This window comes from Capsicum annuum, chromosome 3 (assembly GCF_002878395.1).
Source record: "Capsicum annuum cultivar UCD-10X-F1 chromosome 3, UCD10Xv1.1, whole genome shotgun sequence".
NCBI lineage: Eukaryota > Viridiplantae > Streptophyta > Magnoliopsida > Solanales > Solanaceae > Capsicum > Capsicum annuum.
Window position 1 is genome coordinate 264,779,738 of NC_061113.1, and position 13,431 is coordinate 264,793,168.

The following is a 13,431-nucleotide window of genomic DNA, read 5'->3' on the forward strand; positions in this document are numbered from 1 at the left end:
AAGTTTCTTGAATCACTCAAATCATATTTTTTTTTTCCATACTTCTTAAATTTTTCGTCCCTTATTTTTTTTATTTTTCTGTAGAGCAAGAAGAATAAGAAGATGAAGATGATAACGGAAAAGAAGAATAAGAAGAAGAGGAAGAAGAATAAGAACAATAAGAAGAAGAAACAAAGAAAGAAAGAACTGAAAAGGGGAGGAGGGAGAAAGAACCGAAAAAGAAAGAAAAAGGGAAAGAGAGAGAAAGGGGGTGGTTAGTCAAAAGCCTCCTCAACCTTTACACCAAATTTTAATGACACACTTATACATTGCAAAACTTCTATGATCCCCTGAACTATTTTAAAATGAAATTATTACCCCTGAATTATTTTAAAGTGGAATATCTACCCGTCTAAAAACTTATACCCATATTTAATTTTAATTTATGGTCTATATGCACTGCCACGTGTCATTCCATGTAATTTCACGTCATATTTCTTTTTTTTTTTACAATAAAAAATTAATTTCACACCACATGCCATTCAATTATTCTTTTTCTTCTTCTTCTTCTTCTTCTTCAATGGCTTTTCTTCTTCAATGGGATAATGAATTATATGAAATTCACACAATAGATAATCTTATCAAAATCAAATCAACAATAAGTGTCTCGCATGCAATTACGTCTCTAATTTATAATACCGTTGATCCTTTTTTTCTTTTCCATTTTTCTTCTTCTTCCTCCCCATTTAAAACTTCATTCGTTTTCACTCTGCCAGCAATCTTCTTGTTTCTTCAGCCCCAAATTTCAGTAAGTTTCTCCAGTTACCACTATAATTAATTTTTACTTTTATTGATTCTCTAGAAGAAATAAAAATACAATGAAAAATACTTTTTTCCTTGCAAAAATCTAACTTACTCTCTCTGGCCATTTGCATAGTAAAAATCTAACTTACTTTCAATTTGAATTGATTCAATATTTCCACGTAATTCGAGTTCTTGAAAGAAGAAGAAGAAGTCATTGATGGGTTCTTGGATGCCATTGAAGAAGAAGAAAGAAAAATAATAATTAAATAGAAGAAGAAGAAGAAAAAGAAAAAAAAATGTCATTATGAGTTCTTGGATGTCATTGAGGAGAAGAAGAAAAATTAAAGAAGAAGAAGAATGGAAGAAGAAGAAATGAAGAATAAATAAAAATAAAAATGAAAATTATATATATTTATTTAAAGAAATATTAAAAATAATTTTTTAAAAATTTATTTTCGTTCTCACTCTCTTTTAAAGAGAGTGAAACACACTCTCCTGCCATGTCAGTGACATGACCGCTGACGTGGGGAGAGTGTGTTACACTCACAAAAAAGAGTTTAAAATATTGTTTTTTAGTGGGTTCAGGGTTCATATGACAAGTAGAAGTGTTCAACTTACAAAACCGATATAGTATAAGGGTCCAGAAGAGTATTTTGCCCATGGTATATGTTCTAAATATTCCAATTGATGGATTCATCCAAATAGCTACCAGTACTATTTATGAGTGCATTGGGATTAAAAGGAGGAATAATATCATTAGTATGTTCATATTTTAAGCAGTTCATTTATGTATAAGTATTACGTTTACTGGTGTTTTACGTGTTATGGAAACAACAAATTGGGGCTTGAATTTTTGAAGTGGACTGTTCATACTTCATAATCACATCACAATGAATTTCTCAAGTTACAAAATATTGTGGTACTTGAATAATAATGATAGTTTTGAATAGTAGTTAGTCGATATAATAATTGTCAATGGTGATCAATGATTGGTTATTGATGTTAATAATTAATAATTGTGATAGTTAATGATGGTGATGAAAATAATGGTTAGAAATATATAGTGATGCTTAATTACAGTGATTTTTATTAGTGAATTAGTGATTGAGACGTGATTGTAAATGATAGTTAATGGTGGTAATATCCATTCGACTTATGTAATTGGTGACAACGATGGTTATTATTGATGACAGTGGAAGATAATAGTTGATAATGATGCATAATAAAGATCGACTATGAACTTTATGCTAATTTATAGATATTCCTAATAGAAAATGACAAATCTTTTGTAATTTAATAAATTATTAACAGCTATTTATTTACCTATATTTTATGTTAAATTCCTACCAATTGCAAAAATGTTTTGTGTTAAATTATGTAGTACTCTAGTATATAAAAAAAGTGAAAAGTATATATTTTAATTAGTTAAAAATTAAATTAATCGGGTCATTCTCCTTTTTCATCTTAGTTCCGAATTTTAGAAAAGCATGTAAAATAGGCAGAAAAGTTTTATTTAGAGGGAATTATGAGTGAATGACGAATCCTCGATATCGCAGCAAATTCACACTTTTCAACACAGTTTCTTTCGATTCTGCGACTGTTCTTCGCCGGAGTTGACAACAGTAAGCTTACGATTCAAAATTGTTTATCATTCGCTTTCACTGTTTTGCTAGTATTCATCTGGAACAAACCCCTGCTCGATTTCCCTCTTCAAATTAATTAATTTTCGACTGTCCATTTGTGTAATTGTGTCATTCTGTGTATGTGTTTCTTACTAATTGTTTGTTACGCAGTTTGGCTTTTTGTCTTCAATTTGAACCACAACCGCATTGCTATGATACATCATTAGTGTCACTTATATGTCCTCCAGTATTCCTGCATTGCGTTTTTTAATTGCTGTTATTCAGTATATTACTCTCTCCGTTTCGATTTGTTCGTTTGGTTTTGACTTATAAAATTCAACAAAATAAAGGAGCTTTCTGAATTTTGTGTGTCAAACTAAAATATGTGGAATGTACTAAAATGTCCTTTAATCTTGTATTTTAAAACATGTCACGTGGAAAATTATAATTAAAGAGTTGCCTAAAGTAAAGAAGCATTCTTTTTGAAATGGACTAAAAAGGAAATTAGGACAAACTAATTAAAACGGAGGGAGTACCTTTTTCATTACTTGAAATGAGTATGTGTGCGCTAATTATTTCTTTTGGGACTCCGGTAGATCTTGTATTGGCTAGATAAGTTTAACTATTATTGCAATTCCTTAACTCGAGATATATTGCTTTTGTGGATTAAATGATCGAGTTTGCCAAGTACCAAATAAATCCAGTAGAATTTTCCAGCAATCGCATAATTTGTTATTTCTATAGGGACTGAGGCATAGTTGCTAATTTGCTACTGTTGAGACTTGTATCTGGTAATACCAATGCAAATTAACCCTAGGATTCAAGTACTATAACAAGGTCTTCAGATTGCAGTTTCATGAAGACTGTATTATTCTACCTATCTGTATACAGAATTTAATTTATATACACTCTCATTTTAAACGCCATTGTAGTTTGACCGGTTGAGCTGGTGAATTACCCTCTTTTTTCGGTTACTACCAACACTATATATAGACATTTATTTGCTTTTGTTATTGTTGGTTTTTTAAGTAACTTATCATGTAAATTCCTTATAAAGAAGAGTAACATATTGTGTAAAAAGTATTTATTATCAATGAATTACAATTAGTCAACGGATATTTCAATTCACCCATTACAACAAGAATCTTAGGCTTTATTTGTTATGACAACCAGTGTTTTCTGGAAAACAAGTCATTTTTTTGGTGTTTTGGTTGCCAGGGTTTTCTATGAAAACAGTAACTTTGCTCACTTATGAGTGGAAGCCATTTATTTTAAGAACAGTTTCAACTCTTAACATCATGTCACTGCTCCAAATGACGTTTAGATATTGTTATCAATCTTTCATACTAAAAGATTTCATCAATATACTATCCAATTTGTTAACATTGAAATATTTTCTGTTTACTAAACCATATAGAAGAATCGGAAACAGTCTCTCTACTTCTTCGGAGGTAGCGGTATGGACTGCGTACATTTTACCCTCCCCATACCTTACTTTGTGGGAATACACTGGGTTTGTTGTTGTTGTTGTTGTTGTTGTTGTAAACCATATAGAAGAAAATATTTTTCAGAAAGTAACTTTTTTCGAGAATATGTTTTCTGACATACTAAACACGAAAGGTTTCATGTTTCTAGTGTGCTACTGGCCTTTGGGTGTTATACTTTTGTAACTATCAGGTGATGGGTGTTATACTTTGTAACTATCAGGTAATGAACTAGCTGGATTATACTCTGTTAGGTCTCTTTATTTAACTCTACATTTGAACTTGAAGGCTCTTCCATGGGATTGAAACAACTAGTAGAAGGAGACAAATAGACATCCATATACATCACGAGGATAAGTACTGAAACCTGATAGACATAGCTTGTATAGGACATTGTTCCTCCACATCATACTTGCAAAGCAAAATTATTGGAACTCATAATTCTTTTATCTTCCTTTTGAGAGCTTGTTTCGGAGGATTGGAAAGCTGAGTCGTATAACATATAACCAGTTGTGAGCAGAGACAGCATGCACTTTATGAAGGAAATTTAAACTTTTTTTCTAATCTAGTACCTTCTTTGATTGGACAGGAAAATTCAAATCTTCTCCCCGCACACTCAGCGCACTCAGAGAAGGTGTTCTTGTCTTCGGTGTGTATTTTATGAATTTTCTGCACAGATTGGGACAGGATTTTCTGGTCCATAAATCAGTTGGAGATGTTTTTCAAATGAGGTCATCATCATCAAGGGAAATTACATTCATATTCAACTTTATTTCATTGTGACAAAGGAAAATTGTGTTCTATTTTACTGTTGGAATTGCTGGGATTACACATTACGTCACACCTTCAGTAATTTGCATTTGATTTATCAAGAGAGTAACCATTCAAGTACATGATTTTTAGACATAGCTGAAAGTTCACCATGCCTCGTAAGGTGAATTATGGAGTTAACTACGAGGAAGATTTTGATTACTATGAAGATGACGGTTATGACTATGATGATGATTATGCAGAGGGAAATGGTGAGTACCTCAGTCCTTTCTAGTGAGCCTGACAGATTTTCATGTTTAAGATCTGAGGCTGCACAATTCAGTTCCATCTCCCCTCAAGCCCTTAACATATAAGAATAGAAAAAAGACATTAATCACACTGAGGTTACTTTTTTGTATTGCTGACTTACCTTTGTGATGCCATGTTTGAATGAAAGTATTTTATGTACTTGCAAACTCATTTCTGCAAGCTAATTAAAATTCATGGTATTATCCATTAAATTGCAATGACTTTCTGTGTTGTGTTAATTTTTTCTGAACTGTTACAGCAATCATTAACGTGTCATCATTCCATTGTTGACTATGTTTCTTGAAGTAGGTTGGTGGACAGCATTTAGTTGTTGTGTGGGGCTTGTCTATACTTCTCACTGGGAATCCTTGAAGGATAAAAATACTTAAAAAGTCACTCAAAATTATTCCCTGGCTTAAGCTATGATTTGTTTAACTTCTTGGAGGACTCCCTAAAAGTTACACTCCTGTGTCTCAATTATTGTCTCCCATGGTGGAATATCCCAAAGCTTTTGGTACTTTTATACAGATAATGATATCCTATGCAACTTCATGACCATTTACATTGAGGTTCTTAATGCCATTTTTTCCGCTTTAAACTAAGTTTACAAGTAGTATTATTACATGAAAGGACACAGGAAATACCAATGAGATTTCTTCTTTGCATGGTTAAATGTATGGTTGATTACAATGATCGTAGGTCGTGGAAATAGCGAAAAATATTAAGATAACTTTGAAGAACTCAATATGCTTTTTAACAATATGCTGCAGGTGCGCCGCCAGAAACAAGGTCAAAACAGGAGTCGGTTAAGGCTGGGGTTTGGCGTTGTCCCATTTGCACATTTGATAATGAAGACACTATGAATGTATGTGATATATGTGGAGTCCTTCGTAATCCATTGGTCAAAAATCGTGTCAGCAGTAAAGAAAATGCAGGTTAGCAACTCCTGAACCTGTCCTTAGGGTCTAAATATGTGCCTCTCTGGGAAATTTGTTACTATGTACATGCTTATGAACAGATTGCTTGCTGTATTTTACATCTCTAATACTAAACATGAGAAAACATTTTCTTTTGGGAGCGCTAGGGAGAGAGAACTATTTTTCTGTTTCCTTGGTACTCTATTGGTTGCAATTCTCCTTGATGTCATCTCATGCTTTACTTATTGCTAATTTGTCTTCTGCTATATATATGTTCTCTGTGAAATTTGTTACTACCCTATAGCACATTTGTGAATACTAGCAGTAACCAGGGAAATAGAGAACACGAGAAGACATTTTCATTTGGAGACTGGGAAGGGGAACTGTTTTCTTGGGTAGTTTGGTCGCATTCTCCTTGATTTTATTTCATGTCTATCTCTATGAAATTTGTTACTACCATCTAGCAGACTAGCACACACTACCATCTAGCAGACTAGCACACGTGAAGTTGTGAACTGCTTTGCTTATTTGCACTATGGACCATAGCATATTACAGAACATGAGAAAACATTTTTATTAGGGTCTAGGGAGACTGAATTATTACATGGGTATTCCATCTCTAATGTTATTTCATGCTTTATTTACCTGCTACAATACAATGCTTATTTGAAGGTTTTGGGCACTTCTCCTCTGTTCTTAGTCTGCCTATTATAAAGGTTATTATGTTGTATAGACAAGCTACCTTTTCTTACGTAATTATATATAGGTCTTATCTGTTCTGCTTGTTGTTTCATGTGTGGTCTGCTTGCTACTTCATAGAGTAGATGGTTCTCGTGCAGTTGGTGGCATATGTAAAGGTTCTGGAGCATCTGTAATGGCCGAGTCTCTATTTCCATCACTGCTGCTTCAGAAAGCAAAAAATGCTATAAACTTTGAAGCACTGAATAACTCTTTTAAGACTGAAGATTGCTTTAACTTCTACAAGCCTGGAAATATATGTGGACAGTTTCATGATTTGCACAGAGCTTTTTGCTCTCAAAGCCACTGCAAGATTAATATAGGTCTGCACATGCTCAAGCACAGGCTGGTCTATGGACATATGCACTTCCTTTTTTCCCCTTCCCTTTGCTTGAAAAATTGTGTTTGCTGCATTATGGTACTTCCATCTCTGTTCAGTATTCGGCCATCCTTGCTTTTAATTCATTTCCTCACATATGTTAATGATGATGCAGTACCTTTCAAGTTTGACTCTCCATCTCCAGACGATTTAGTACTGAGTGGAATAACACCATCCAGATTACGTCCCAAAGGTACTCTCTTCATGCTTTTGATTCTATTTTTACACTTGATTTGTGTCCTATTTCATTAAGATGGTTCTTTAGTTAGGACAATAGTACTTCTAGCGTGGAAGTCCATAGGGTCAATGGGCGAGGTTTTGCACTCACATTTGTTAACTGGAAAATAAATGAGAAAAGAAATTGAAAAGAAACATCTGCAATCAATGACTCTTAATGCATCTACCGTTCTTGCATTGGCCTAATTGATGAAGATGGAGCCTCGGAAATAGTCAATGGAGGATCACTACAAGTGCCCTAGTGTGAAAGATGTATCACTATTTCTTGAGATTTATGTGTGAGAGCAAAGGTGTCTAGGTGTTCCCTTTGAAATGCAACTGGACAGTGAGTGAATTGTGTTCTTACAATACGTTACTGGTCCTTACTTTTTCTCGCCACCATAATATTCTTACTCTCCTTGGAAGAGTAGTAAATACATGGCATTTTAAGGTTTTTCTAGTGCTTTGCCAAATAAACTCAGTATTACTAGCTTAAATTTCTTGTTAAATCAATATGTCTTAAATATCATTTGGATACCGTGGTATTGTTATTTTAGTGTTTTTCACGAAACTTCTGCTTTTCTTTTCTTTTGCCCTGTCGCCTTTTCTAGGTTTGTATTGAACACACAGTCATGTAACTGTTTTCTTATGTTTTCATATATTTTTATTTTGGAGAGTTTGACATGTTTTATTTGCTTTGTTGGTCTCCTTTCAGCTGATACTAGCAAGACTTTACAGTTAAATATCCCATCAAATAACAAAGAAGTGAGTGCAGAAGTTAAAAAGGAATTGGCTGCTGAAGGGCATCCAAGCTCTTCAACATCATTAGCAAAAGTTAAACATGATGATCTGAAGGATAGTGGTTCTTCTTCGAAAACTAGAGGAAATAATGGTCTAACAAGCAACTTGAACAATATGTCTATATCGTCAAAGCTTCACAATGTGGCTATTGTAAAGAGTGACAGTGCAACATCAAGCTCAAAGAATAAGCTTCAGAAAATTGTACAGCCTCCTCAAGCAGAAGACAACTTCAACCAGCTAAATCTTGCAATTGTAAGTCCTTTGTTTGCAGTCTCTTGATTTAATGTATATTACAATGATATTTGGTCACACGTTTTTTCAATATCTAGGTTGGACATGTGGATTCGGGGAAATCAACACTGTCAGGAAGGTTACTACACCTTTTGGGGCAGATATCCCATAAGGAAATGCACAAAAATGAAAAAGAGGCTAAGCAGCAAGTGATTATTCTTCATTCTTTTTGTAAGACACAATCAAATGTTTTGGAGTTTATTGACAAGTCTGTTGTCTGTTCAATCAGGGGAAAGGATCATTTGCTTATGCTTGGGCATTGGATGAGAGTGCTGAAGAAAGAGAGAGGGGAATAACTATGACAGTGGGCGTTGCCTACTTTAACACAAAATGTTACCGTGTTGTTCTGCTTGATTCTCCAGGCCACAGGGATTTTGTCCCAAATATGATATCTGGTGCTACACAAGCAGATGCAGCAATTCTTGTAACTGATGCTTCAGAAGGTGCATTTGAAGCAGGTATTGATGCTACTGGAGGTCAGACGAGGGAGCATGCACAACTTATCAAAAGCTTTGGGGTGGATCAGATTATAATTGCTGTTAACAAAATGGACACAGTGGGATACTCCAAAGAACGATTTGACGCAATTAAGAAACAATTAGGCTCATTTCTCCGTGCTTGTAAGTTTAAAGATTCTTCAGTAGCATGGATTCCCCTAAGTGCCATGGAAAACCAAAATTTGGTGACAGGTCCATCAGAGTCACGGTTGTTGTCCTGGTTAGCCTACTAACCACCATCCTCTTTTTCTTTTTTCTTCCTTTCTTTTTTGTGTCATGGGTGCGTGGGTTTAAGAAAGAAGAACCTTAGTATTATTATTTAATGCTAGTCACATCTCTCAACTTTATCACATAACAAAGAGTTCTTAAATAATAAGCTTCTGGAATTCAAAATAGCAAAAAGTCTTCTTAGATATCAATAACTTAAAAGGTCTACTTTAGTTGTTAAGATGAAAATTGTTCCATTGAGTTGAATTTTATAAGTAGTTGTAGTTCTACAATGTAAATGGAATATATACAGATAAAAGATTACACATTCAACAAATAACACGCACACACTTGAGAACAAATGAGATTATTCACCATATCGTGCATAAACCTCCATGTGCATCAGTTAGTAGGTGAGGCAGCAAGGTGATTCAAGATGATTAAAGGGGACGAGTCAGACTTAAAGTTACAAGGAGGGAATTTTCTTATAGAACCTACAATCTCTAGAATCAGTGTACATTTAGCTAAACATAATAGATCCATTTAGGCGATACCAACTAGTTGAGATTAAGGCTTAGTTGTTATAGTATGCTTACATTAGATTAGATTTTTTTTCAAGTGTGTTTTGTTTCTGTTAGAAAATTTGATCCCATATAGAGGTAAGTATGAGATTCATAGAACTTTCAATTTTATGAAGCTCCTAATCTGCTTCAAGAAACTAATTAGTATCGAAGTGAAATGGACTTGAATAGAGAAGAACGGAAATGAAGGATTCCACTGTCTGATACCAATTAATATTGGACTGAGGTTTAGCTGATTGATATCAGCTTATCAAAAAAATTTAGTTGTTTTAACACAAATTACTGGAGCTAGCTTTTTGTCTGGATTCTTGACAAACTCATGAAGTAACAACATGGCCTCGAAAACTTGCAGGTTTCAAGGTCCTTGCCTATTGGATGCAATAGACTCTCTCCAACCTCCTCAAAGGGATTACTCGAAGCCATTTTTAATGCCAATATGTGATGTTGTAAGAGTGCAGTCTCAAGGACAAGTGTCAGTATGCGGTAAGTTGGAGAGGGGAGCTCTTCAAACTGGAAACAAGGTACTGGAGACTACTACAAATTCCTTTCTTGTACCCTTTCTTCCTCTATGATACACGTGCTTTTGGTAGTCATTTTCTTACCTAATAGTTTATTTCATCATAAACATTAACCTTTATCCAGGTTAGGGTCAGAGAAAGGAAGTTTAACCTGTATAATCCTTTCTCAAACTAATTAACAAAAAAGATGCAGCTTTTTAAAATATTTCCAAAACAGATTTAAGGTGTTTATGAGCAATGTTTTAAGTATTAATTTATTCCAAAATTCCAATGGGCAAAAACTAGGGCTGCCGGCAAATGGTGAAAGCATCATAGCTCAGGTTACAACATATCATTTAAACTTGTCAGTAACATTACTATAAACCTGGCTAATATTTTAAAAAAAGAAAATACCAAAACTGGAAGTAATGTTTAAAGGTTCCTATGTGACAGAAACATGTAGGCGCTATTGTCTGTAGAACTTTTAATGTCATTAACATGTCTTTTATGAGTCACGTTTTTAGAGTAAACATATCTCTGACAACTGGAAAACCGTCCTAAACCACAGAATCACTAGAATACTATGAAACAGACTGAGAGGTTTTGGGATAAGGGCAAAAGACTGCCAGAAACTTTCATTGTGGTTGATCTTCATTTTTCTGTACTTTTTCTCACCTTTTAGCCGAGAAGGGTGTTGGTTTGTGCTTTTAGATGCTCTCCTGCTTCAGAATTCGTGAAAAGTTTTGAAAAACATCAGCTGCTATTTCTGAAATTTAGATATTTGTTATATCAGAATCATCTTTCTTTGTGTATCGCTGATTGAATTCATTATATGCAGATTGTTGAACAGTTTGACTCAATTTTGTTGTTGTTAGTGTTTGAGTTTCTTTACTGAAATTATTTCTGGTTTGATATCTGAGTTTTTTTGGGGTTTCTGTCTAAGTTACTCGGACTCTCCAAAAATGCTGCCGCAGTGTCGGATCCTTTAGAAATACACTATTTTTGGAGGATCCGACACGCACCCGCACACATTTTGTTGCAGTAATAGGTGTGACCCTATCTGTAACTTTTACAAACCTTAGGGTGGGGCCATAGGATGTCATCGACATTGTTCTTGAAAATTGGGGAGAAGTGTGTAAAGAATAAAACATCCTGAGATTTGGTCAGGGAAGTAAATCTAGTACTTGTAGCACATTTTAGAGGCAGAACTGTGGGAGTTTTGAAAAATACTTGAAGATAAACACAAGAAAATAAAGAGTTAGAAAGAGAGAAAAAATGATGGAAGAAAGAAAAACTTCGCTGATCATAGTAAAATAAAGAGTGTGAAAATGTTCCATTTAGCAAAGAGCAAACTGCAGCTGCAAAACCTCAGAAATCTACTTTGTGTGAAGTGTAGTTCCATTATATTTGATGGACTAAGGGGGTGTTTGGATGGGCTTTTTTTGAGTGACTTAAAAGCCAAATGCCAAAAGTAGGCAGCAACCTTATTTTGGCTTTTCACTTTTTTTTTTTTTTTTTTTTTGTACTTTTAAAGCTTAAAGTAGAGTGCTTAAAAGCACTTTTTTTCTTTGCCAAATACCTCCAAAAATAAAAAAGACTCTTAAAAGCCAAAAACACTTAAAAATAAGTCAATCCAAACATCCTATAATACCTATGCATTTAACACCGAGTTATTAACATGGTCAGGTTTTAGTTATGCCATCTAGAGAAATGGCGACAGTGCGTTCTTTGGAACGTGATTCTCAGGTTTGTAACACCGCAAAAGCTGGAGACAGTGTCACTATCAATCTACAAGGTATTGATGCAAGTCATGTGATGGCGGGGGGTGTCTTGTGCCACCCTGAGTTCCCTGTTCCAGTTGCAAATCATTTGGAACTGAAGGTCCTCATCCTGGACAATGCCAGTCCAATTTTAATTGGCTCTCAGGTACCATCCATTAATTGATCGTTCTAGTGAATATTTTCATAAATTTCTGTGCCATGTCTTATGTATAGTTAATGATTATAGAGCATTTAATACCTGGAACTATGCAGTTGGAATTTCTTGTACACCACACTAAGGAGGCTGCAAGAGTTGTGAAGATTTTGTCATTGCTTGATCCGAAGACCGGAAAAGAGACTAAGAAATCACCTCGATGTCTTCTGGCAAAGCAGAATGCTATGATTGAGGTTGTTGACAAAGGCAACTTTCACATTTCCTGCTTATTTAGTGTATTTCTTTTTCTTTGTTAGGCGGAAGCCGGCAATATGCTTCTGCTCTTGTAGGTTGAAAGTTGACTTGCTAAAGACAATTCATTTCAATTAGCTTATTTATGATGGTTTAGGTGGTTTTGCAAGGAGTTGTTTGCATTGACGAGCATTCTAATTGTAAAGCTCTTGGAAGGGTGTCCCTCCGATCATCAGGAAGAACCGTTGCCCTTGGTCTGGTCACCCGAGTTATAGGGAAGCAGGAATAAAAACACAACACAGCAGCAAAGGTTCATGTGAAGATCTGTAGCTTGAAAGAGAAACCACATGGACAGCAAAAGCTGCCTAAATTTATCATCTACTGCAAAGTGAGCGACTGACACACTCTTTCTATTTCTAAGAGAAAAGTGGGAATCCATGGTGGGGCTAGTCATGTTTTACATGTACATTACTTCTATTCTGATAGGATTCTTTTTCTTGTTCTTTAGTACTACAACTATAATTTTATTCAGCCCCTTTCTTTATGTACTATTAATTAAGAGTTAATACATAAATATCACCCTAAATTTAACACCAAATTATAACTTTGACCTTAAACTTTGATAGTGCACAAATAGAACCTTTAATTATTCAAAACCTAAACAAATATGACCTCTGATTTTGCAACCCCATGCGTGAGTCTCACTCGCGCCTACGTGAAAAGGTAATCCAATCACACGGTGCCACATCATTAAAAGGGCTGACTTGGTGAGGTCATATTTGTGCAGTTTTGAATAATTAAAGGTCATATTTGTGCACTGTCAAAGTTTTGTTTTTTGTGTTAAAACGTCGTTTTTATTATTATTATTATTATTATTGTCTAATCGGAAATAGCCTTGCTACCTCTCCGGAGGTAGTGGTATGGACTGCGTACATTTTACCCTCCCCACACCTCACTATGTGGGAATACACTGAGTTTGTTGTTGTTGTATTATTATTATTATTATAATTTTTTTATTTATTTCTATAGCAACAGCACCTAACTTTTTTCTAATTAAAAAAAATATATTATTATTATTATTATTATTTTTATTTATTTCTATAGCAGCAACATTTAGTTTTTTTTTAATTAAAAAAAACCAGCCACTAGCAGGGATCGAACCCGCGCAGTAGGCTGAAGGAAGCGCCCAAAAA

At 34.5% G+C, this 13,431-nt stretch overlaps 1 protein-coding gene across 2 annotated transcripts; it reads left to right on the plus strand.

The window, feature by feature from the left end:
- Positions 1-2,111: 2,111 nt before the first annotated feature.
- LOC107862188 (elongation factor 1-alpha) lies at positions 2,112-12,836 on the plus strand. 2 transcript variants are annotated; one of them, XM_016707670.2, is made up of 12 exons: positions 2,154-2,405; positions 4,479-4,911; positions 5,719-5,883; positions 6,705-6,926; positions 7,098-7,175; positions 7,914-8,251; positions 8,329-8,439; positions 8,520-9,007; positions 9,928-10,096; positions 11,759-11,998; positions 12,106-12,240; positions 12,396-12,836. In XM_016707670.2, exons 2-12 carry the CDS (start codon positions 4,812-4,814, stop codon positions 12,525-12,527), a joined length of 2,178 nt encoding a protein of 725 aa, XP_016563156.1. In that variant the 5' UTR covers positions 2,154-2,405; positions 4,479-4,811; the 3' UTR covers positions 12,528-12,836. The 2 variants fall into 2 exon arrangements, with proteins under 2 accessions (XP_016563157.1, XP_016563156.1); XM_016707671.2 differs by lacking the exon at positions 6,705-6,926 and having other exon boundaries at positions 2,112-2,405.
- Positions 12,837-13,431: the final 595 nt, after the last annotated feature.